The sequence below is a fragment of the Manis javanica genome, chromosome 6 (genome assembly GCF_040802235.1).
Source record: "Manis javanica isolate MJ-LG chromosome 6, MJ_LKY, whole genome shotgun sequence".
In the NCBI taxonomy this organism is placed as follows: Eukaryota; Metazoa; Chordata; class Mammalia; order Pholidota; family Manidae; genus Manis; species Manis javanica.
Genome location: NC_133161.1, coordinates 102215609 through 102239737, shown reverse-complemented (window position 1 = coordinate 102239737; position 24129 = coordinate 102215609). Strand labels below are relative to the sequence as shown.

The following is a 24129-nucleotide window of genomic DNA, read 5'->3' as shown; positions in this document are numbered from 1 at the left end:
TTTCACATCCTGTTCAACACTTAGTATGATCAGTGTAATTTCTGCTACTCTAAAAGGTGTGTGATGGCATTTCACTGTGGTTTCAATATGCATTAATCTAATGACTAAGGGATTTTGAGTCAATCCATGTATCTTTTGTGAAATATATGTTCAAATCTTTGCCTGCATTTCTCTGAGTTGCTTTTTTGCTTAAGCATTTTGACATTTATATATATTGTGAATGCAATTTATCAGATATATGCAATGCCAATATTTTCTCTCAGTCTGTGGTTTATCTTTTCATTCACCAATGTTTTTCAATATGCACAAGTTTTTAAACTTTGATGAAGTCCAATTTGTAATTTTTTTTATGGATTATGCTTTTGCTGTCTTATCTATGAAATCTTTGTCTAACCCAAGGTCACAAAGATTTTTTTCTATGTTTTCTTCTGGAAGCTTTTTGATTTTAGGTCTATGATCTCTTTTACAGTAAACTTTATTTATTACACACATTAGAATCAATGGATTTTTTCTTTTTTTTCATATGGATATATACTTGGTCTACCATCATATCCTATCCCTTCTCTACTTAATTGCCCATTTGTTGAAAATCAGCTGGGTATATTTCTGAATTCTCTATTCTGTTCCACTGATCTATTTGTCTAGCCTTATGCTAAAGTAATATGCTGACAAATCAAAAACTCTAGAGACCAAGAGATCTCTGAAACAGAAGGGTTTATTGAGCCTTTACAGATGTTAGCCAGAGTAAGGACTGAGTCCCCGGACAGGAAGTTCCTCTTTACCAGCAACAAGGCCAGTTAACAGAAACAATGTGTCCACCAGATTCAAGAAACAGGACACATATATGAGGAATCTCAAGGAAAGAAAGTTCTTTAAATTAACGTTGGCTACAGATAAGGAAGGTGGGCTAACTGAAAGCAGGGAAAATCCTGGGACAGGTGGTTAATCCACAGACAAGGCTCGTGGATTGGTTGTTGATGAGGGTCAGACACTGGTCACAAGCAGTGGGGATGCCGTGGTCCTGGGGACTTTCTTCTAGATGATTGTTGAAATGACTTCATTCAGGAATGTGGAGTGTCTGATTTGCTTCTGCCTCCGGCTATTGACTGATGACCTTCCCTTGTCTCTTTCCCCTCATTCTCTGGCCCTTATGTCACTTATTTAGGACATTTCAGAATTTGTCCTTACCAAGGCTAACTACAGTGTTTTGATAATTATAGCATTATGGTAAGTCTAGAAATCAGATAATGTCAGTTCTTTAACTTTGTTCTTATTTTTCCAGGCTTTTTTAACTCCACAAATCTCTATACATTTCTGTATAATTTTTAGAAGTATAGGTCAATTTTAGAATTATGTTGTCAGTTTCTGCAAGAAAACCTGTTTCTATTTTCACTGATATTCTATTGAATCTATAGATAAGTGTGGGGGAAATTGACATCTTGACAAGGTTAGTCTTGTAACCCTTGAGCGTGGTATAGGCACACCTCATCTTATCACACTTTACTTGATTGCACTTCACAGACATGTATTTTTTACAGACTGAAGGTTTGTGACAACCCTGCTGCCAACAGTGTTAGCTCACTTCTGTATCACATTTTTATAATTCTTGCAATATTTCAAATTTTCATTATTATTACACTTGTTATGATGGTCTGTTATTAGTGATTATGACTCACTGAAAACTCAGATGATGGTTAGCATATTTCAGCAATAAAGTATTTTTTAATTAAGGTCTGTACATTGCTTTATGGGACATAATACTCTTGCACACTTAATAGACTGCAGTAGAGTGTAAACATAACTTTTATATAGCCTTAGAAACCAAGAAATTTATTTGACTTTTTTATTGCAATATTTGCCTTATTGCTGTGGCTTGGGACTTAACCCTCAATATCTCCAAGGTACGTCTATTTCTTTGTTTACTTAGTGTGTCCTTAATTTTCCTAATGTTTTTTAGTTTTCAATGTTCAGGTGTGTTACATCTCTTGTCAGATTTATCTCTAGATGTTTCAGATTTTATGTTATTTTAAATGGCACTGCTTTGCTAATTTCAGTTTTTTGTTGTTTGTTACTAGAATATAGAGATAACATTTAATGTATTTGTATCAATCTTGTGTCCTGCAACCTTGCTAAAACTACTTTGTTGATTCTGGTAACTTCTCCTATACAGTCCACCAGATTTTTTACATAATCATATATATCTTGTCTATGAATAAAGACTGTTTTATTTTCTCCTTTTCATTCTGGATAGCTTTTCTTTCTTTTCCCTCATCAAGGTAGTAGATTTACACTACCCTATTTGAGTGGCAATGACCTCCAGTATGCTGTTGAACAAGGGTGGTTATGAGGTAGAGCAGAGACATGGGACAAGCATCACAATCAGTTTTTCCCTGACTGTGATGAAAAATGCTGAGATTTAAATAATAAGACTGGTATGATTCTTACTATAGACGTAGTGAGAATATTAAAGCTAAGATTCCATTTTAAAAATCAGGGAGTTAGGAGGTAAGATTCCTAACATATTTTATGGTGATTAGCCAACAAATGACTTAAGGCAGGGCAAGCAGTTCTAAATGATATGTTTCCACTGCTTGAGGGTAACCACTATCTTGAGGAAGAACAGGATCAATAGATCCCTTGTACTAAGTTTATCTTACAGAATATCCAGGGGATGACAGTGGGTGGTGACATATGTCTCTCACCTGAGACACATCAGGAGACCATCTGCCAGCCTACGCTCCCCTGGCCCTTTACCCCGTTCTTGAAATCCTTAAAAATCTTAATCTTAAACCTTTAAACATGCCTCCTCTCTGAGATCACTTGCACTCTCCTCTGAGTGTGTACTGTCTTATCAAATAAACTTTCTTGTGGCAAAAGCCTGTTGCACCTGTCTCTGAACTCTTTTTCATGATAAAGACAAGAACTCACTGGATAGGAGGAGCACCAGTGGCCAAGCAGCCCAGCTTTGCCAAGGCTTCCCCGTGCCATGGCCCCCAGGTTCCAGGTGTGTGCCACCCTGCCACCACATGCCCAAGAGGAAGGTCAACTCCGCGGAGGGCTCAACGCAGGAGGAGCCCAAGAGGAGATCGGGGAGGATGTCAGCTAAACCTGCTCCCACAAAAGCAGAAACGAAGCCAAAAAAAAGGTGTCAAGAAAGGATAAATCTTCAGACAAAAAAGTGCAAACTAAAGGGAAAAGGGGAGCAAAGGGAAAACAGGCTGAAGTGGCTAACCAGAAAGTGAAAGGTTTACCTGCTGCAAATGGAGAAACTAAAAATGGAGAGTCCAGCATGTGATGAAGCAGGAGAGAAAGAAGCCGACTCTGAATAATACCATGTACCAGGGCTTATCAGTGGTCCCTTGTTTCCCTTCTTGAACAACCCAGAGAAATATTTTTATCAACTATTTTGTAAATGCAAGTTTTTTAGTAGCTCTAGAAACATTTTTAAGGAGGAAATCCTACCTCATCCCATTTTTTAAGTGTAAATGCTTTTCTTAAGAAGTGAAATCTTTAGTGGTTGTGTGTTTTTTTGGCACAGAAAATAGTGGTATATTGAATATGGGAGGTTTGATTGTCTTGGGTATCATTTTAACATTCCACAGTGGAGGTAGTTTTTATATCCTGTAATATAAACATACTAAATGGCAATTTAGAGTCAGTCATGCATTTAATATATCTAACATTTTAAATTACTTCTACTCCTGTGTTGTTTTCAGTAGAATTATTTCCTAAAGAAAACCACTCCTTGATCTTGGCTCTCCTGGTCAGAATTCCGTGCACTCTATAATATCTCTGTGGTCATCCAGTTTTCCTAGTAACTTTGTTAATGTGCTGTGGAAGATTGAAAATTTGTATATGTGGTGAATATGATATAAAATTGTGAGTTAGTGGAACTTTCACAATGTAACAGCATATCAACATTTGAAGAAAATGGTACTTGATATCCTATTAAGGAAGATTTGTTTCCAAAGTTTAAGCTGGAAAGTCTCTGTTATAACTGTTGAGAAAAAAAATCACTGCATGATTTTTTAGATATTCAGTACATATGTTAAGAATTGTGTACAAATTGAAATGCTTGTATACTGATCCTCAAAACAAAATCTCAATTATAAAAGAAAAAAAGAAAAAGAACTCACTGACCTCCACCTCCGTGGTCAGTGACTTTGTTACTTTATTACTTCACTCAATTTTCTCGACTTAAGCACAAGTCTTCATTCTCTCTGTCCTACTTCAGACAAGTAGGGAAGGGCTGCTGAGATCTCTGATTTGGGCTTGTATGTTCCCGTTGCCTGAATGACCCGGACAGGACTGCAGCTGTACGATTATGCTCTGTAGCAGCCTGCCCGAAAATGTCCTTTCTTTGCTTTGGAAGTTCTCAGAACATAATCTCACTCCATTCAGTGTTCTAGGGGCTCCCCTAAATCCTGGGGTGGTAGGGACTTAGCTCCCATGCCATATAGATTCAAGTGGACGCTGGACGCCAGGTGACCCTGGCTGAAGGAGTTGGCAAGGGATCTGCCCTACCTGGAGCAGGAGTTCAGTGAACTACCCTTTCCTTCCTCTGTCTGCTGACAGACAGCTGCTGCCATTCACTCTACCCACACTTTAATGAATTCCTTTCCTACCTACACCCTTTAACCTTGATCAAGAATTATTCTTCTGTCAGAGTCAAGAACCCTATCCCAGGTTGAGGTCTCACCTAGCGTGCAAGAAGATCTCCTAACAACAGAGCAATACCCTTGTCCTGTGAAAAAAGTTTTTTCATAGATGCCCCTTATCAAGTTGAGTAAATTCACTTCTATTCCTGATCTGCTAAGTTTTTTTTTAAAAATCAGGAATGGATGTTTGAATTTTACCACTTGCTTTTTCTGTATTGAGATGATCATGTTTTTTTAAAAATTTTATTAATATGGTGAAACAGTGATTGATTTCTTTAATATTTAACTTCATTCATAGGATAAATCTGGTTACTGTGTTTTAATACATCACTTTTTTTTTTTACATATTATTGAATTCAGTTTGCTGAATTTTGCTAAGACTTTTCACATCTGTGTTCATGAGGAATACTGGTTGTAGATCCTTTTTTCCACTGAAATATCTTTCTCTGGTTTTGGCATCAGGGTCATACTGGCTTTATCAGGTGAGCTGGGAAATACAGCCTCCTCTTCAATTTTCCAGAAGAGTTTCTATAGAATTACTGGTATTACTTTTTCTCTTAAATGTTTTGTGAAACTCACCAGTGATGCCCTTTGGACCTGAAATTTTGTTTGTGGAAGGCTTTTAGCTACAAATTGAATCTTTAATAAACACTGGAAGTTTTAGGCTATTTCTCCTGAAGTGCTTTGGCAGTTTGTATCTTTCAAGAGATTTGTTTACTTATCTAAGAAGTCAATTCTACTGGGATAAAGTTGTTCATAATGTTTAGTTTTTAATCTCTTATAATCTGGCAGAACCTGTAATGATGTGACCACCCTTATTCCTGATATTGATAATTTGTATCTTTTGTCTTTTTTTCCCCAAATTAGTCTGTCTGGAAGTTTGCCGATTATTCTTAGCTTCTCAAAAACTAACATTTGATTTTGTTGATTTTTCTCTAAAGTTTTGTCTGTGTTCTATTTAGTTTATATAATTTTGAATTTAATTTTATATTTATAGTTAATTTTTAAATTTAATTGTTATGTCTAATTTAATATTTAATTTCTGCTGTAATATTTATTATTTCACCTCTGATTAGTTTGGGTTGAATTTGCTTCTTCTAATTTCTTACAGTAAGAGCTGAAGTCCTTTTTGCAAGGCCATGCCTCTTTCCTGATACAGGTCTTAACTGTGACGTGTGGTCCTCACGGCTGACTGAACCATGTCCCACAGAATTCATACAGTGTATATTCATTCTCATTCGATTCAAAACAATTTCTAATTTTCCTTTTGACCTCTTATTTGACCGCTGGCTTATTTAGATGTGTGGCATTTAGTTTCCAAATATTTGGGATTTTTCAGATACTGACTTCACCATGTATCTCAAGTTTGCTTCCATTATGTGGAGAACATACTCTTGTGACTTGAATTCTTTTGTGTTTTTTGAGACTTCTTTTATGGCCCAGATTTTTTTTTTATCTTGAAGAATATTTCATGTCCACTTCGAAAGAACATACATCCTGCTGTTATTGGTGTAGAAGGCTCTCTTTCATTTAGGATAGAAGAAAAATAAACTCCAAAGTAAGGATATTTTCGTCCTCAACACATTCCTCTCCTGGGTTGGAAACTGGCAGTCTATCCGGGCTGTTTTTGCCCTGCAGATTTGCTATCATCATACAGTCCTTTAAAATAGGTAAATAATTTCAGCATTTAACATGGGAGTGGGTTCCTGCCAAAATTTGAGCTCCAGGGACCCAATAATCCCAACCCAATGACCAGGTGAGCAGGATGCCCCAGCTGGCTTTTACTATCCCAGAGAAAAGCAGGAGGGTGAGGTGGAAGCCAGATGTATGCAGGGCCTTTAAGGTAGGCATACCAGTTAGATGACTTTTTTCAGCTTGGGAGCCACTGAAGGATAGTAAGGGACAGTTATGTTGACTGGTAGCCTGAGGTGGGACTTGAGTCCAGGCAGATCATTCGCAGGCAGGGTGAGTGGCACAGGAAGGGGAGAGGTGATCGGAGACTGGCACCACTGTGCCAGGAGAAATTCTGAGTGCCTGAAGCATTGGTCATTTTCTGTCTTGGGTCAAGGAGGGGAACCACAGTGCCAGCTGCCTTTTGGGCATTAGGCAGGTCTGTCGGATTAAACTAGGTTGATTCAGAAGCCTCTGGCTTTTTTCCTTGACTATAAAAACATTATTCCTCTGTTTATTCTCATCAGATGGAGCTGTCAAGTGACCAAAGCACTGAAGAGGGAATAAAGACTGAAGCTCAAAATTGGGGGTGGACTATATGCTACACTTTCAGCTCACACGACCAAGAAACGAGAGGACCACCTCCCAAAAGTGTTCAGAATTGATCACTCACTACTTTGGAACTTATAATTCTTTGCTATTGGCTCTCTTTTCTGCATATAGTAACCCTAGTGAAATATGTCAGTACTTCCTAAGCATTTAGTCTTAGATACGATACATATTTGAATTTACCAGTTTTTTGTGTGTGTTTTGGTAGTGTTTCCAAGAGCAGCAGCCTTAAAACTGCCATAGCTATGGCATCCACAAAACTTTGCTTTGTTTGAGTCCCTTATGGCCTAGAGAACAGAGCGGCCCTTTCTCTACCTGGGAAATGTGCTTCCATTCCTCTTGCTTCTAGAACTCAGGATATTGCTGAGGGAGGTTACCCTATAATCTCTTAAAACTCTGTAGAGGGATTATATTTTGGAAAGAGGTAATCCATTTCTCACTCTTCTCTCAATTCAACTACATACACTCTAGTGCAATACACACACAAACACACACCTGCCCCCTAGGTGGCCAAGCACGTCAGGACATGACCACCAGGAACAGCTTTGCTGTTTTCTCCTTAGAGCAGGTGACTGCAGCAATACACAATACACTCACCTACACAAATGCACATGCACACACACAAATTCCTTTCCACTACCTGGGGTTACCCACAAGATCCAATACTCAATTGACAAATGGAGAAGCCATGAGTTTTTCCTCTTTCCTGAAGCATCTGATTTACTCTCGTAGATTAGTTACGTCTCAGCCAACCACTTACACTGGAAATGATGACATAGAAGGAAATAGAAAAATAGGACAACCCATGGCTCCTTTTCCACTCGCCTGGCCTTACCTGTCTCCTGCAGGAGCAGGTGTGCACCAGGAAGTGAAATGAAAGCAGTAGAGTTAGTTTTGCGCAGAGCGTCCACTGCTCTGGTGTGAATGCAGTACATGAGCAAGTGCAAGCTATGGATACAAATGTGTGATCTTGATGGGCCCTTGTACAGGTTACATTCCCTTACATTTCCACTTAAAGCTGGCATTGCACAATATGAATGGCTCATCAGTATGAAGGCAGATGGTAAAGTTCATGCTAATTGCTTAAATTTTTCAGTTTTTCTCTACTTAGAATGACAGTAAACGGCTAGTGAAAAACACTGTGACAAGTAGAAAGAGGCTGGCAGGAAAAGGGAAAAGCTTTATATTTTAGTACCTTTAACCATATTATTCCCCTAGATTTTAAACAAAAGGCCTGGCATTGTCATTTCTGTGGGACTGCATGCTGCTGGTCCCATGTCATGTTTCTGGTGGCAGTGAACAGTCAGAGGAGGGTGTGAGGCCTTGAGGCTCCCTCAGAAAAGCTGCTACTCTGAGCACCAGCAGGAGACAAAAAACGCTCAGGACACCTCTTCACTCTGCTCCCTGCCCACCTGCTGGATCAAGGGAGTCCTGCAGCCACCTTACAGCAGGTCCTGCCCCCCAGGTGGCCTAGCACGTTGGGGCATGACCACCAGGAACAGCTTAGCTGTTTTCTCCTTAGAGGGAGGTGGCTGCAGCAAGACCAGGTGGAGGCACAGCCCCCTGGGGCAGATCCTCCCAGGACCACTTGATGCCTTCATTAGTTATGGAAATGTGGACAAGCAGGTCCCTTTGGCCCCAGAGGGGTACCAGTGGCAGGAACAACTGTAGTTTGTGAGGCTCAAGTCCATTCCTGGCCACAGTTGGAGCACAGCTGGAGGTAGGCCCCTTCTGCCCTAAATCCAGGGATCCAGACTATACCTGGCACCCTGGGGTCTGGTGTGTGCCTGTGAAGAGAGGAAAATTCCGGATGTCACCCACACTCTTGAGCCGCTCTCCACCCTGCCTTGCTGTTACCCCATCTGACTTCTGGTGCCGTGATTGCCCCTGCTAGTTCCTTCACACAGTTCCACACAGCGCTGTGGCTCAGAGGCTGCTGCTGGAGCCACAAGTGTCCCCACAGGTCTGGACAAGGTCTCAGTCTGTAGGGTGACACTGTGTGAAGCTCAGAACACCCCACCCCTACTACCTATAGAACCTCTGGCCTGGGGCTGCTCCTGCACTTCTCACCCTCTGTCCTTAGGAGGACCTCCTTCCAGTAGGCCCCTCGCTCGCCCTGAGATCTGACCCCCAGCAGACCACTCCTCTGTCCATCCCGCATGCCCAGACTGGCCTGATGCTGAAAGCAAATACAGCATATGTGTCAGCTGGGAGCTCTTCTCCATAGTCAATGCTTGGGAATCTTAAGAACACAAAGCCTATTTCTTCCTCTTTCTGCTCCTTGGGAACCGCAGCCCATAGACTCATTTATATAGACAGAACACACATCAATCCCAGTCAGAAAATCCTATGTAGTTGAAAATCCAAGGATGAGTGTTCTGAAGAGGTTCATATTTCCAGAAAGCACTGCAAGGAATCCTAAACCCAATTGCATAATCCTTGCGTGGGTTGAGGGTGTAGGTGCAAAGTTATGTAAGTTCACCACCCAAACATCTCGGCAGGGAGGCAGAGAGATGCTTCCTCCTGACGATGCACCATGGGAAGGCACAGCTTAGTCTGATCTCACCAGGAGAAAAATGATGACAGATGGTGGCTAAAATAAAAGCTTCCTGACAAAGTGGCAGGAGAGCCACACCTACACATCCTCTTCATTTGCTACTAGGCAGCAAGCTGGGCACACGTTTGCTGAGGAACACTAAGTGCCCACACGAACTGCTCCTGCATTGAACTGTTCATAGGAGAACTGGGTGCTGGGCAGAGATGAGAGCACTGGTGTTGGTGTGATGACCAAGAACATTGTGTAGTGCTGGTATATTGGTGAAGAAGGCTCTTAGGTGGTGCTGCCGGGGCACAGATCCTTGCTTTGCGTTATCCTGGGTGACTTAGTTAATGTCCCTAACTTAGTTTTAGTCTCTAAAATGGGGGACACAATAGTACCTATCTTTTCGGTGGCTGTAATCTTAAGTGATTAGCGTTGTTTCAGAGTTTAACATAGTGCTTGGTATCTAGTAACTGTCCTTAAATATTAGTTATTAATATAATAAATAATTCATCCAACATGTATTTATTGTCTATTGGGTACATGAAGTTGATTACTATAATTGTTGGTAAAGCGAGGGAAAGAAAAAGAGATGTTTGTCTTCTGGTAGGTGTTGGAGGGGGGCCCAAAAGAAATGAACCATGGAAAGGGTGACAGGGGGGTGCTCATTCAGCCCACAGGATTGTGATTTTGAGACCCAGCATTCACGAACCTCTCCCAGAGGCCTCCTTTAGGAGGAGCCTAGAACCAAGAACCTCTTATCTAACTATGTCACGGGCCCTGCCCTCTCTTGCTTCTGTTCTGGCTCCTCTTCTGCCGAGACTCTCAGTCACGGAGGTGCTGTGGTCCTGACCCCTCCCTCCCTGACAATGGTTTCAGGATTCCTGGGAATCAGAACCCCTCTCCTGCATGTCTTCCTCAGTTGCTACTACCTGATGCCTCTTTGTGGACTCCATCCCTTGGATTAATGTCTGTTGGCTATTCAAATGGAACTGGCCCTGATCCAGTCAGTTGTTTTTAAGGGGCCCTAATCAAAGGACAGGATACGGAATGATAAGGCTGGAGTCTCTGTGGACAGTCCTCTGCTACTTCCTAAATTTTCCTGTGTCCTGTGCTTATGCCTGTGGCCCTGCCTATGAATTATCACTTTAAAGAAAGTGTACTGTGATTTTAAAAAAAGCATTAACACTTGATAATACACTACGTAATAGACCTTTAATCAGGCAATGGTTTCTTGGCTATGATAACAAGCAACAAAATCAAACAATAAATTAATTGAACTTCATCACAGGTAAAAAATTTTGTGCTTTAGAAGATATCAGCAAGAGTGTGAAAGAATAACCAGTATTATGTGAGAAAGTATTTTCAAGTCATATATATGATAAGGGACTTGTGCACAGGATATACAAAGAACTCTCACAACTCAAAGATATAAATGCAAATAACCTATCTGCAAAATGGGCAAAAGACTTGAATAACATTTCTCTGGAGAAGGTACGCAAATAGCCAAAAAGCACGTGAAAAGTTGCTCAACATCATTAGTTGTTAGGAAGATGGAAGCCAAAACCACAGTGAGATACCACATAACACCTGCAGGATGTCTATAACCAAAGACAGACAATAGGAAGTGTTGGCAAGGACGTCAACAACAGCCTCATACACTGATGGGTGGAAAACAGTACAACCAGTTTGGAAAGACACTTGACTGTTTCTCAAAGGGTTAAACATATAATTACCTATGACCCAGGATTTCCACTCTAAGGTATACACAAAGGAGAAATGAAAACATATGTCCACATAAAACTTATATATGAATGTTCATAGCAGTATTAGTTATAGCAGACGAAAAGTGAAAAACCACTTAAAAGTTCATCAGCTGATGAATATATAAACAAAATGTGGTCTACCCATGCAATGGAATATTATTTGGTGATAAAAAAGGAATGAAGTCCTGGCACATGCTACACCACGAGTGAAACTTGAAAACATTATGCTAAATCAAAGAAGCTGGACACAAAAGGTCACATTATTGTATGATTGCATTTATATGAAATGTCCTGAATAGGGAAATCCATGGAGACAGAAAGATTGGTGGTTGCTAGAGTGGGGTGAGGGAAGAATAGGGAGAGAATGTTAACAGATAGAAGGTTTATTTTTGCGGGTGATAAAAATGTCCTGAAATTAGATAGTAGTAACGGTTGTACAACTCTTTGTATAACCATAGAATTGTATAACCATGGAACTGTGGTTATACACGGAACTGTATACTTGACAGAGGTGAGTTTTATTGAATGTGAGTTATGTCTCAATAAAAATAAAGGACTCTACGTAAGTGTTTCTTGGAGTTACTGTTGCAGTTAATGATCTCACATAAAATCTGTTCCGTTTAAATAGCTTATCATCCTACAAAAAGAAGCGATGAAATCTTTGCCTGAAGCCAGCTTGTAAGTATAACGGGGAGAGAGTGATCTTGTTTCTCTTTCTTTTCCTATAAGGACACCTATAGAATTTGAGCCCCACCCTTATGACTTCATTGATCTTTTTTTATGTTCTAAAGGCCCATCTCCAAATGCAGTCCCAGGTTTTCAACTTGTGAATTTTGGGGGCAAAAAATTCAGTCAATATTCCAAAAATTTGTGTTGCTCATATGACATACTTTTTTTTAAGGTACTTAAAATTGTATAACCAGACCAGCAAAACCTGGATCTGCCCCTGATTATTCTCATTTTACAGAGGAGGAAACTGAAACTTAGAGAGAAGAGATTAGTTCTTGGTAACTGCTATTGAGTGGAGGGTCTAACCTGAAGCTAGTATGTTTGACCCAAAAGCTCGTTATTTGAAGTGTGGTCCCTGGGTCAGCAGCCTCCACATTGCTGAGAGCTTGTTAGAAATGCAGACTCTTCAGGTCCTGACTTGGACCCAGTGGGCCAGAATCTGCAGTTTAACAAGACCACAGAAGCATCTTGTGCATATTCAAGTTTAGTCAGCACTGCTGTAAGCTGGCCTGCCCTTAATGTGCATTCTTCATTTCCTTTCCTTCCAATACTGGAGAGCTTAGAGTGACTCTCTGCATGTTCCTCCAGGCCCTCCACCTCACTGCAAGGGGGGCTCAGTACAAAGGGATGTGCAGCACCGACAGGCTGGTGCTGCCCCAGGCAGGCCTGCCAACAGGAAGGGGGTGTCTGGGAAGACAGGTAGGAATGAAGTGGGATGCAGTGTCAGACAAGGAAAGAATGTCCCTGAAGGGGCCTCACTCTCTTGTTCCCAGCAGCAGTGAAGCTCCTGCTTCTGGGGTCAAGAGCAGACAGCATGGTAGTCCAGAGCCCTAGCCAAGGTGTCAGTGACAGCTGCACAAGGACATCAGGCATGGTGCTCTGCTATGCTCTGTGGACAAAAGGGACAAAGGTTTAGCTTTTGTGCAGTACGAGGAAGGGGAGACCTGGGTCACTGCAATGGGGTATAGAGGCCAATGCTCAGAAGTATCTGTTGAACTGCACAATTTTGCAAAACACCCCTACATGAGTGTATCTCACCTGTAAGGGAAGTTTGGGTTGCAATTCAGAGATACTGGGTCCCAGGTCTGCCTGCTTCCCTGGTACTGTGCCTTCCCCTACAACTGGCTGCCAGGTCCAGCTCATTTTGAAGCTCCACTAACAGTTTGGGAACTCAGCCCCCAACTCTGGTAGCAAGTCTGACCCTGCCCTCTGCCTCATTGTGACATCTCTTCCCAGCCCTCACTCCACTCCATTCTTGGACAGTGGTGCTTGCTGGGTTTTGGTGTCAGAGATGCTTAAGGATTTCCAGGAATCAGAGATTGTCCAGGCCCCTTCTGGGTCTTCATCCCAGGAGAGCAATTTCAACCTCAGCCTGGAGGTGGAACATTGCCACCTTCCAATCATTTTCCTAGGACATAGACTATCTTGCTTGGAAAATCTTCAACAGCTATCTGCTCTGAGTACACTGGACTATTCTGTGCTCCTGGTCCCCCACCTTCCACCTGATTCCTCCTGCTGCCTTTAACAGGCCCAGGTTACATGTGACCTATGAACTGGGGTCCTTCAACCTAGGGTCCTCTGGGGGGTCTAGGTGCACTGGTCTTAGTCCACTTCTAGGTCAACCCCTTAGTGTCCAGAACAAGAAGCAGCTTCCAAAATCCTGGGAAGGACATCCCTGCTCCTGAAACCTAGAGGTGGAAGGAGTTATAGAGATTCATTCATTCAGTGTGCTCTTCATTTAGGGAGCACTACCTCTATCAGCCAGGCACTGTCCTAGAAGCTGGGTGTTCAGTGATGAATAAAACAATACCCAGTACCCAGCACTCACTAAAATCACATTCTGGGGGAGGAGATGGATGGCAAGCCCACCGACAGAATGTATACTGAATATATGTATTTATCTATTTATGTTCCACTAATACATAATGTGCACACCCATATTTGTTTATATAAGCAAAACTTATATACACATTCATACATATATGCAGCTGATAAAAAATTTACAAATGTAAACAAAAACATAAACATTTCTTTATAAACAAACATGCAAATATATTCAAACAATGTACATACACATATATAAACAGTGATAAATGCTCGGAGGGATGAAGCAGGACAAGCAGAGCAGGAGGTCCTTGCCTGCATTTGGAGGGCTTAGGAGGGGCTTCCCTGGGGAGGTGGTATGGCAGCAGAGTGTGGGAAGGAGCAAGAGAGGAATCCTGAGGGAGTGCATCCCCAGGTAGGGGCCCGCCGGGAGGGAGGCTGAGCTGCAGTGCCCCCAGACCCAAGGCTGTGAGCACAGGTGGGAACTGGGCTCTGGGTGGGCGCCCGGGACTGAGCACTCAAGGCCTTGCACGTCGTGGCAGGGACTTTGCATTCTGTATCTAGATTGGTTTCCCCCTTTGTTAATGAGAAAGCTGGGTAGCAGCGGGGAAAGGCTCATACAGGCCTCAGGACACCTCATCCAAGCGTGAGATACATGAGGAGCATCCCCTCCAATGTTGATCATTATTCCGTATCTTTTCCCCGTGTTCTAGTCCTCAGAACCACATAAACATTAACCCAAATCTCTATTGTTGCTTAGGGGTTGTTCAAGATTAAGTGCGGGCAGATCAGCGGCCTGGGGCTGATTTGCTCGGGCCCCAGGCCCCAGCTTCCCTGCCTCTGCCCGCCAGCCTATATACTAGAATCCATCCCAGGGCTGCACAACCCTGGCGTCCAGCAGACCATCTTGGCAAACTAGAGAGCACATTGCATCAGCAGGGGCTTCTGGTAGCACAGCTGGGCCCTACTCTAGACCCCATTGTTTCTGATTCCGAAGGACGCAGTGGGGCACCGAATCTGCTGTGTTTCTAACAAGGTCCCAGGTGCTCCCGGTCAGGGATCCACCTTGAAACCCAAACCCCGTTCCCCGCATCCCCTCTCCCCCACTAGACATCTGGTGCATGGAAGAAGTTTCTGTTGGATTACAGGACAGAGAGAGCAACACCGGTCACTCACAGCTCATTCTCCAACATCAACGCTCTCCCCTGACCCGCCCCTGTCGCCCTCGACCAGCCTCGCCTGCAGCCAGGTGGTTCCCCCTTGGGCCGTTCCTCCCAGCGGGCCCGGCCAGCGCCTCGGGACATCCCCCTCCCCCGCCAGAGAGGGGCGCTCTGCTTCCCGGGGTGGAGGACCCGGGCACAGGCCGGGAGGGGCCGCCGCCCCTTACCGGGACGCTCGCCTGCGACCCGGCGGGACTCTGGGTAGCCGAGCCGCGGGCGGGCAGGGGCGGCGCTCCGGTGGGCGCGGCGCACCTTGCTCCCGGCGCCCCCGCCCCGCGCCGCGCCAGCCCCTCCCCGCGCCGCCGGCGCCCCCGCCCGCCGGCCCGCCCGGGACGGTTCCAGCCCCTTCAGTCCGCTGGGCCCCGCCGCTGTCCTCCGCCGGCCCGCGTGGGAGGACGATGGGTCAGCGCGGAAAAAGTGAATGAGGGCGGCGGCGGCGGCAGCGAACGCCTGACTCGGCCGGGCCCGAGCGCCGCCCGCGTCCCCCGGCCGCCGACTCCATGGACGCGCCCCGCGCCTTGGTGGCCAAGCCCCCCACCGGGTAAGCAGTCTGGCGGAGCGCGCCCGGGGGCTTCGCGGGGCTCGGACTCCCGCACTGGGCGCTCTCGGGGCGGGGTTGGGGGGCGGGCGAAGGGAGCCCGGGACGGGGTGCCCTCCCCTCTCCGGGCCGCGGGCCCGCGCCCTGCCGGGAAGGGGGTTGTATACTTTGTGCACCCGGGTCGTTGCCCAGGTAACAGTGTCAGGCTAAGGCCCGAGTACTTTCGCGTGGGCGCGTTTATGAGCGCGCGCCCTTTTTGGGGGTACCCGCGGGCAGAGCCCCCACGGAGCCCCGACCCTTGTTCAAACACCCCGCGTGTTCGCTCTGGCGCGCGGCGGGGTGGCAGACCCGGCCTCGGGCTCCAGCCCTGCAGCTGACTGGCCCCGTGTCCGCCCGCGTGCCAGTCGAGTCGGCCGGCCCAGCGTCCGCTCTGCCCGAGCAGGGCTGGGCGGGCTCCGGGACCTCGCAGGCACCTGGGTCCCGCGTTCCCGGAGCGGACCCTAGAGGGTACCGGCCTGAGGTGTTCAGCACAACTGCTCTCCCCGCCCGCTTTCTTTTCCGGGGGTCCCTTGTTAGTGTACAGGGCGCAAGGTGGGCTCGGCCCGGGGAGACCCCAGCGTCGCACTTAGAGGCGGGGCTTCCTTCCATCCTGCACTGTCTGCCGCAGCCCCGGCCTTTCAGAGTGTGTTTACCAATCTCACACCTTGCGTGCGTGTAGGGCTTACATGTCACATTACCATTTTACTCGCAGGAAGGGTAAACTTCCCTAAAACAAGGAAAACAATTCTGCCCTTCAACCGGATACGAGCGGACCATAACCCCACGCTCAGTCCAACCAGGCCGCAGCTTGTGGACCGCGGGTCGCGCGCCCCCGCGGCGTCCTGCGGATGGGTGAACTCCCTCAGGGCCCGAACAAATGTGTTATGAGTCTTGCAAATGGAATGAGTGGTTGGGTGGGCCCTGCACCTGCTCACCGGGTGGGTCCACTTTCCACTATAGCAACTGGTCTTCACGAGGCAGCTTTGGGGACACCTAATCTCTTTTCTGTGCAGTTGTGACCCACTGACTCACTCTGCCCCTGTGCCCGTTTGCCGCTGTGTTGCCCAAGTCTGCACAAGTTTGAAAACTGGCTTTTTTCTCTAACTCTCTCCCTTTAATGCCAGGAAAAGGTGAGCCAGGTTAGCAAATCAAATAATTCTGAAGCTGGGGAATGTTAAGAGAGATTTTTGCAGTGCACTTAGCGGTGGTTATGTAATTCCTTTTAATAAACAAATCTCCAAGAAAGAAATTAAATGTGGGAAATCCCTTTTCGTGGTCATGGGCACCCTGAAATGACACAGTTGGAAATGTGAAACAGAATTACCTTTAAATCTGTCTCTTTGGGAACCTATTTAATGAGTCTGTTTAAGGAGACTGAATCGTTGTCGCTAGCACCTTATGAACAAATATGACAGGGCATTTAAGAGGCCAGCAAAACTGTGTCCGAAGAATATCTGTAAAATCCTTTAAAGGACTCTGATTATACAAGTGAAACAGCAAATCCGAAGTTGGGGCTGTACTTTACAGCCTGGTACTATATAAGCAAGAGGTAAACCCTGGCCTGGTTCTGCACACTGCGTTTCAGAGCCCCCGTTGGCCTTCCTGCAAACTAAGCACTTTTGCCAGGGATAACAAAACATGAAATTGTTGTTGTTGATGCATTTGGTTCTTTTCCCACGGACTCCTCTGGAGCATCTCATCTGCTTGTTGGAACCTCCTTGTCCACAAAATGTAGACATGTTGCTTTTAACTTCCTTTATTCCCAATTATTTTATCATTTGTCATTTAGTTTTAGGACCTTTAGTGAAGAGACATCACACAAAAAAATCTCAGTGTGCTTTTTTCCAGAAAAGAATTACATGTTTAGTAATAAAGCTCTGTTGTGTTAAAATCAGAGGAAAGAAATGGTTTTGGGCTTTTTGTAATGTTTTGTATCGTTTTTGTGTAAGGATTTCCTCCCAGAAAAAATAGATTGGGAAGATCTCTGGAAAGGCTAGATTGTGAGATCCTTGGAAAGGCTAGGTTGTGAGATCCCTGGCTTTGGTGTATTGCTAGTGGCAGTTGGTTGGTTTTTCCCTGAAATGACCATTTCCTCTTCTCTGACCTGCCCCTCTTGCTGCCCACTTGCTCCAGGGAAATTTCGTTTCTCTCTGATACTACAGGGGATGGCTCTCAGATCAAACTTGGAGTAAGCTGCCATTTTTCCCCCACGATGGCAAACATCTGATGTGATGACTGAAACTGTCTCTAGCTCTTGTGTGATGTAGGAAAGGGCTGGTTGGGGAGCTGCGAATTAGGTGATTTCACCTTACAATAAGGTCTATAAAAGCCCTTCCTAAGGATTATGAAAGAGACAGGTAAGTTAGTGAATGTAAATAATCCCAAACTAAATTATTAATAGTTACTTTTAGTAACGCAATTATACATTTTTAGTTTGATTGAAATTGAATGTTTTTATTAGTAATTTCATTAAAGCAATGGCTTATGATTAACTTGTCTGGGAAAAGTGATCTTTTAGGAAGGAGGGCATTTGCAAAAACTACCAAGTCAGACTTGATGTGACTTTTGAGGAATTTTACAACTCAGTTGAAGCATAATGATTGATAGAATATTCTAGAATACAGGTAAAGGCAAATTGCCTTTGGTGAATGAAGTTTTAAAATATAAGTCCATTTAAGAATCTGTTTACTTTTAGTTTATCTGTTTGAGTATTTGTTAGATCCGTGAAAGTAGTCAGTTGCTGTGGGACACAGGGTTACATTTACCCCAGACCCTATTTGAGGAAGAGGCAGAATTGAGTTTGGCAGGGTACTGGTTAATTTTTTTCTCTATGGAGTAAACACATATTTCTGTAGAAGAGAATAGTCTCTAGTGACGTGAAATAGCAAAACAGCTGGTGCAGTTGATCAATGGCTATATTCAGAACTATGCTTGTGTAAAGGAAGTTGCTAATCAGTTGCATCAAAATGTGAGTTTCATCAAGACATAGCTGGTGTACATTTGCATAAATTTGTATTTACTCAAGTTATGAGAACAAGAAGTAATTTTAGAAAATTAATCGAACTGGGTAACTTGAGCTATGCTAGTGCTCTTAATGTCTGACATGATGTTAAGTATAGGAGGCCAGCTACTCTGGGAGGTAAAAAGGGGCCTGCACCATGACATTCTCTGTTTCAGCTCTTGAAAGCATACTAACGTGTACATCATAATAAGTTTAGGTTTCTAGGCCCTTATTTTTTTAAGGTTTCAAGGCTTTCAGTTAACAAGTTAGAGAATGTATTCAGTCTATAAAGTGATAGCATGTATAATTATCTGTTACATGTTCCATTAAACTGTCCCTGTTTAATTTGAGCTAATTTTTGAAAAGATGTTACTTTGGAGCTGTACGTCATGTTGGCAGTTTGTTTAAGAATGTAAAAGTTAGGTTGTTTGATACAAAGTGGAAAGAAGGCCTTGGAATTTTTATCTTTTGTAATTATAGCTTTTCTTAATAAATGATAGGAGTTGGACACTTCCCTATCACAGTAGCAAGTAACCTTAAGGCATCTTTAATATTTCCTATCTGGCTGTGAGGATAAGGATGACAAAACTAAAGCACAATTAATATTTGGTATGCAGATACCTGTGCAGTGTTGGCCTCTCCTGTGCCCAGGAGCTGCACCCTGTAGTCTGGCCTGCTGTCTGCTTGACTTTCCAGGCCCAGCAGAGCTGGTCATTACTGGGAGGCCAAGGTGGAGTGGCTGGCCCCCGGTACATGCAGGTCTGGGTTACGTGGCCTCTTTAATTAGCAACTGGGGGAGTGAAGTTATAATTTGCATGCACCCAAGGGTGCTTCCATACCTCTCAAGAAAGCAATGATCATAGGCTGTATCTATACACCATAATAAGTAGGTTAAGTTTCTAGGTTGTTTGTGTTTTGTTATTACAGTTATCATTAAATTTAATTTTGCCATTGATCAGAAGTTTTAAACAGTGAGTAAAAATATTTGATATCAGATATAAAGGTGACCTTTAGGGCTGTGCAGCTCCTGGCCTCTTCTGTCCCCAAGCAGGCCCGTCTGGAGAGATCACGTCCCCAGCCGGGAGAGACTTTGGAGCCTTTCGGGATTTTACAGGCTTCCATCTGGTTTCCCTGATGCGGTGGTCAGCTGTTGCTTGTCATGAGCATGTTTCCTACAGGCCAGTTAGAATAAAGTCCACAGCCCAAAAGCATTTGTGTTTAAAAAAGGAAACAAAAGGCTTTTCTAGCAGCTGAAAAAATGAATTTCTTTGGTGCATCTGATTAGACCAGAGACACTTTTGCACAAGTCCTTTTATGCATCTAGTCCCCATCTGAAGCCAAACCAGCGGAGCCTTTTTAAGATGTTTAAGATACACTGATTAGTTTAGATAAATCACTGAAGTCCTTATCCTTTAAAAAAGTATGTATGTATATGTAAAACAAATCCCTAAAGACGAGCCAGATAAATCAGGAGTTCTCGTTCGCTGATCTTCCCTCTTCCTTCTCACCCTGTTGCCCGGCCCTTGTCTCTGAGATGCTTTTTTCCTCCAGACAGCAAGCTGTCCTTTCTCAGGGGACATGAGTGGGCGTCCTCACACTGCACTGGGTGTGGCAGAGAGGACAGGGCCTTCCTGAGCCAGGGGAGGTACCTTTTCCTAATCCAAAATGCCATCTGCTTGGTCAGAAGCCCTGTTTGACTTCTCCTATGAAAGGCTGACAGGCAGGCTTAGAGGAAAGAACAGTGGCTCAGGATAGAGGACTTGGGTCCTCATGTTGGCTGTGCAAGATTGAGTTTACCCTTCTTAGCGGAGCCTGACACCCATCTTGATGTGGCTCCTGCCTCTCTCCCCAGCCCAGCGCTGTCTGAACAGATGTCCTGTGTCTGTTTCCAATACTGAAGCCTCTGAACACTTGAAATGGGGAAGTGAATTTTTCACCTTCTTCAGTTATCATGAATTTAATTGTTAATAGCCACGTGGGGCCATGGGTGCCTTTTTGGGCTCTGCAGCTCCAGCCTGTTCTGTCACTGCCCCTTTGTCCCTTCTGAATCAGAACGTCCCCTGGTTCCTCCTACTTTCTCTGTCCTTCGGCCTGTGGACCTTCTCCTCCTGGCCTGGAGTGATTCCTGCCCATTCACCCAGTGGCAGCTGGGGGCTCCCTCCGTTGGTCTTGGAGGGATGAGCTATGATGTTCATCTTGTCTGTCACCACTGCTTCCTCTGCTGGAAACCCTCATATGGGGTTAGGATTTTCCATTTACTTGTGTGGATCCACCGATTTCAAATCTTCTCTGAGGCAGACATGTTGTCCTGTGAGTTTATGTCGTGAATTCATGGCATAGGATGTGACATAGAGCTGTGACTCAGTGAGGGAGCTCTGCTTCCCGTGTGCATCATCAGCGTTGGGCAAGAGGATCTCAAGACTCATACAATTCGAAGTGTTCCCAGAAATTCTAAATACCTCTTTCTAAAAGAATCAACTTTTGTCTTAAACTGCTGCTTCCTCTTGTTTTTGCCAGACCATATGACAGCAGATCGATTGCCACCGAGATGTTTCAGGCTGATGGGCATGGACTCAATGTGCCAGCTGTGTGGTGCTGTTCTTTGCAGACCTGGGAGGTGTTAGATAGCTTATTTTGAGGAATAGAAAATGACTGTATTAGACAACCCAAAGTGATGGTGGCTGAAAGAGGAGATAGATAATTTTCTCTTTCCTTATTTAGAAGTCCACAGTGGTTGTCCAGCGCTCGTAGTGAGATGTGCTTGGTTTGAACGTTTGTGTCCCCCCAAGAGTCATACGTTGCAATTCTAACCCCCAAGGTGATGGTACTAGGCGGGGTGGGCCTTTGCGACGTTGTTGGCTCATGAAGGAGGAGCCCTCATGGTGGGGTTAGTGCCTTGTGGAAGGGGCCCTGAGGGCTCCCTTGGCCTTTCCGCCATGTGAGGACACAGTGGGCAGTCAGCAGCCGGAAGCGGGCCCTCACCAGACCTGCTGGCACCCTGACCTTGGACCTAACCCCTCCAGTGCTACGAGCAATACATTTCTGTTGCTTATAAGCCAGCCGGTCTGTGGTGTTTCATTACAGCAGCTGGAACAAAGATGAGGTGCCAAGCCATCGGGGAGCTGCCTCCTCTCTTCTCCCTGCTTCGCCCTGGTCAGTGTGGCTCAGGTGGCTCCCACCCAGCTGAAGAAGGGCATGGAAGAGGACTTGCCCTTTACTTCTAGGGTCTGACCCACAAGTTGCACAAATCCCTTTGCTCACATTTGTTCACCTGATCTTATTTTTTATTGTGGTAAAATTTATATAACATAGCTTTTCACCATTTCTACCTTTGCTGGCATTCATACATTCACACTGTTGTGTGCCTATCACCACCATCCACACCAGGACGTTTTTTCTTCCCAAACTGAGACTCTTGTTTCCATTAATCCCGACCTCCCTCTCCCCCAGCCTCCGGCACCCACCGTTCTGCTTTCTGTCTCTGAACTTGACTCCTCTGGGATGTCCTGCAGGTGTAATCAGACAGTATCTGTCCTTCTGGGACCGGCTTATCTCGCTCAGCACAATGTCCTCAAGGTTCATCCTGGTTGTGGCAGGTGTCAGAGTGCCCTTCCTTTTAATGGCTGCCTGATGAGTTCCTGCCTTTGCTTCTTTGTGTATACACCCAGAAGTGGGATTGCTGGGGCAGGTGGCAGTTCCGTGTTCAATAGCTGGGGCACCCCCACACGGTTTTGCACAGTGGCTGCACTGTGTAACATTCCTGCCAGCAGTGTGCAAGGGTTTGAGGTTCCACGCATCCTCTGCACTGGCTCAGTCCTAATTACCTGGCAGGTAAAGTCTTGGAGGAAAAAGGAACAGGAACCAGGCGGCTTGCAGAGTCTTTGAAGATAAGGTTCTCTAAGTCTTGTGAGGGCTGAGAGGAGCTTGCACGTAAGTGGGCAGCCGGGACAGGTGGCTGTGCCCCTCTCCTCCTCCAGGATTCTGGGAGACCGCTGGGTTCTTCAGAATGGGTGCCCTGGAAGTTCCTTGGCCTCTGCTGGGGTACACATGCTGATTGCTCTGAGTGTAACTCACAGGAAATGGTACAAGGCTCCATAGTGTGGCTGTGTTTCTCCCTGATGCAGGCCCTGACTGGCAGTTGGCATCTCTGGACAGCAATCTCCTTGTGCATCCTAGGCCTGGAGGAGGTGGGGACACCTCCATCTTGACCCCAGCCAAGAGAGCTCTGATACATAAGGCTTGCATTGACTGGGGCTTCTTGTGTGGAACAGATCAGGTGTGGAACAGAATAACATTGTTCTGATACAATGTCATGCATGCCACACCACTTCTACTTGTTCAGATGGGCTCCCCAGCCTGGAAATGTGGTTAGGCAAGAGGATTTCTGAACCTGGCCCCTTAGGGTGGCTGTGGCAGGAAAGTCAGGGTTCCCCAATCCTCTGGCCTGGGGAAAGTGCTTGCCTGCCATGATGAGTGTGTGATCGTGTGCATGTGAGAGTGTGATCGTGTGCATATGAGTGTGTGAATGTGTGCATGGGTGTGTGTGTGTTACGTGTGAACGTGAGAGAGTGTGTGGTTGCATGTGTGCTGTCTGTCCTGGAGGTAAGAGTGAAGTTCAAGCTAACTTTCGGCGCTTGGCAGAACAGCAGAGTCCCAAATCAGATGGGCAGTTTTTTCAAACCTAATGTTTGGAGAGTTGAATTTAAAAATAGCTTCAGTGGGAGTGATAATGTAGAAAATGTGCATACATTTGTTCATGTGGCTAATTTTTGAGAATTAAATATAGTTTTCTTGGCTGGAGCCCTGATTATTAAGAGCAAAATGCACTAAGGTTCAACAAACAAACCATTAGGTTGGAAAGAACTGATTCACTGTGGCCTGAATCTAGACATTTGCCGCTGAGTAGCTCCTTGACAAGATTCCCCGCCTGCCTGCCGCCTGCCTGTGTGCTGTCTGTAATTATCATATAGAACTGGTTCTGGGTAGACTTGAAAACTTTCTCCCTCCTATTCTGTGTCTAAACCACTTGTCCCTTCATCGTGGTGACCAGCGTTCTGACATCATGTAGGTAGGACTCTCAGAGAGCCTAATGATCTGCTTAGACATATAATGTGCTCGTGGGGCCATGAAGGCCGAGTGTTTCTCTCACCAACCCTGCTAATTCACGCCCTTTGCCACTTCTCACATGTATTTCATCAGTTTTAATGCACTGATCTGTCGTTGAAGAGTACGTCCTAATGAGGATATTAGGTGAATTTTACAATATTCAGAAAAGCAATGAAAACTAGTTTGGAAACCAGGCTCATTTAATTTGAAAAATATTTCAATTGGAATATTTCTTTATAATTCACCAAATTTTTTTTAACTGACTGTAATGTTTCTCACTTTTAGAATGGTGAAGTTTTGGTTACAAATGTGTCTAAAAGGAAACAAAAATGTCCTTCACAAGGACCTGGATTCTTTAGGCATTTTCATCATCTGTAGTCCTGGTATTTCCCAGCTGTCAGGACAGTTGTCACCTGCCTGCATGGGAGG

General features: G+C 44.8%; 1 protein-coding gene and 1 pseudogene across 1 annotated transcript in view; both read left to right on the top strand.

Annotated features, from left to right (window-relative positions):
• Positions 1-3026: 3026 nt before the first annotated feature.
• Positions 3027-3329, top strand: LOC108392527 (non-histone chromosomal protein HMG-14 pseudogene; annotated as a pseudogene).
• Positions 3330-15164: 11835 nt separating this feature from the next.
• COBL (cordon-bleu WH2 repeat protein) overlaps positions 15165-24129 on the top strand; it is a 266567-nt gene continuing 257602 nt past the window's right edge. Inside the window, exon 1 of the mRNA XM_073239146.1 lies at positions 15165-15557. Within this exon, the coding sequence (XP_073095247.1) occupies positions 15517-15557 (41 nt within the window). The 5' untranslated portion in view covers positions 15165-15516. The remainder of the gene's footprint in view (positions 15558-24129) is intronic.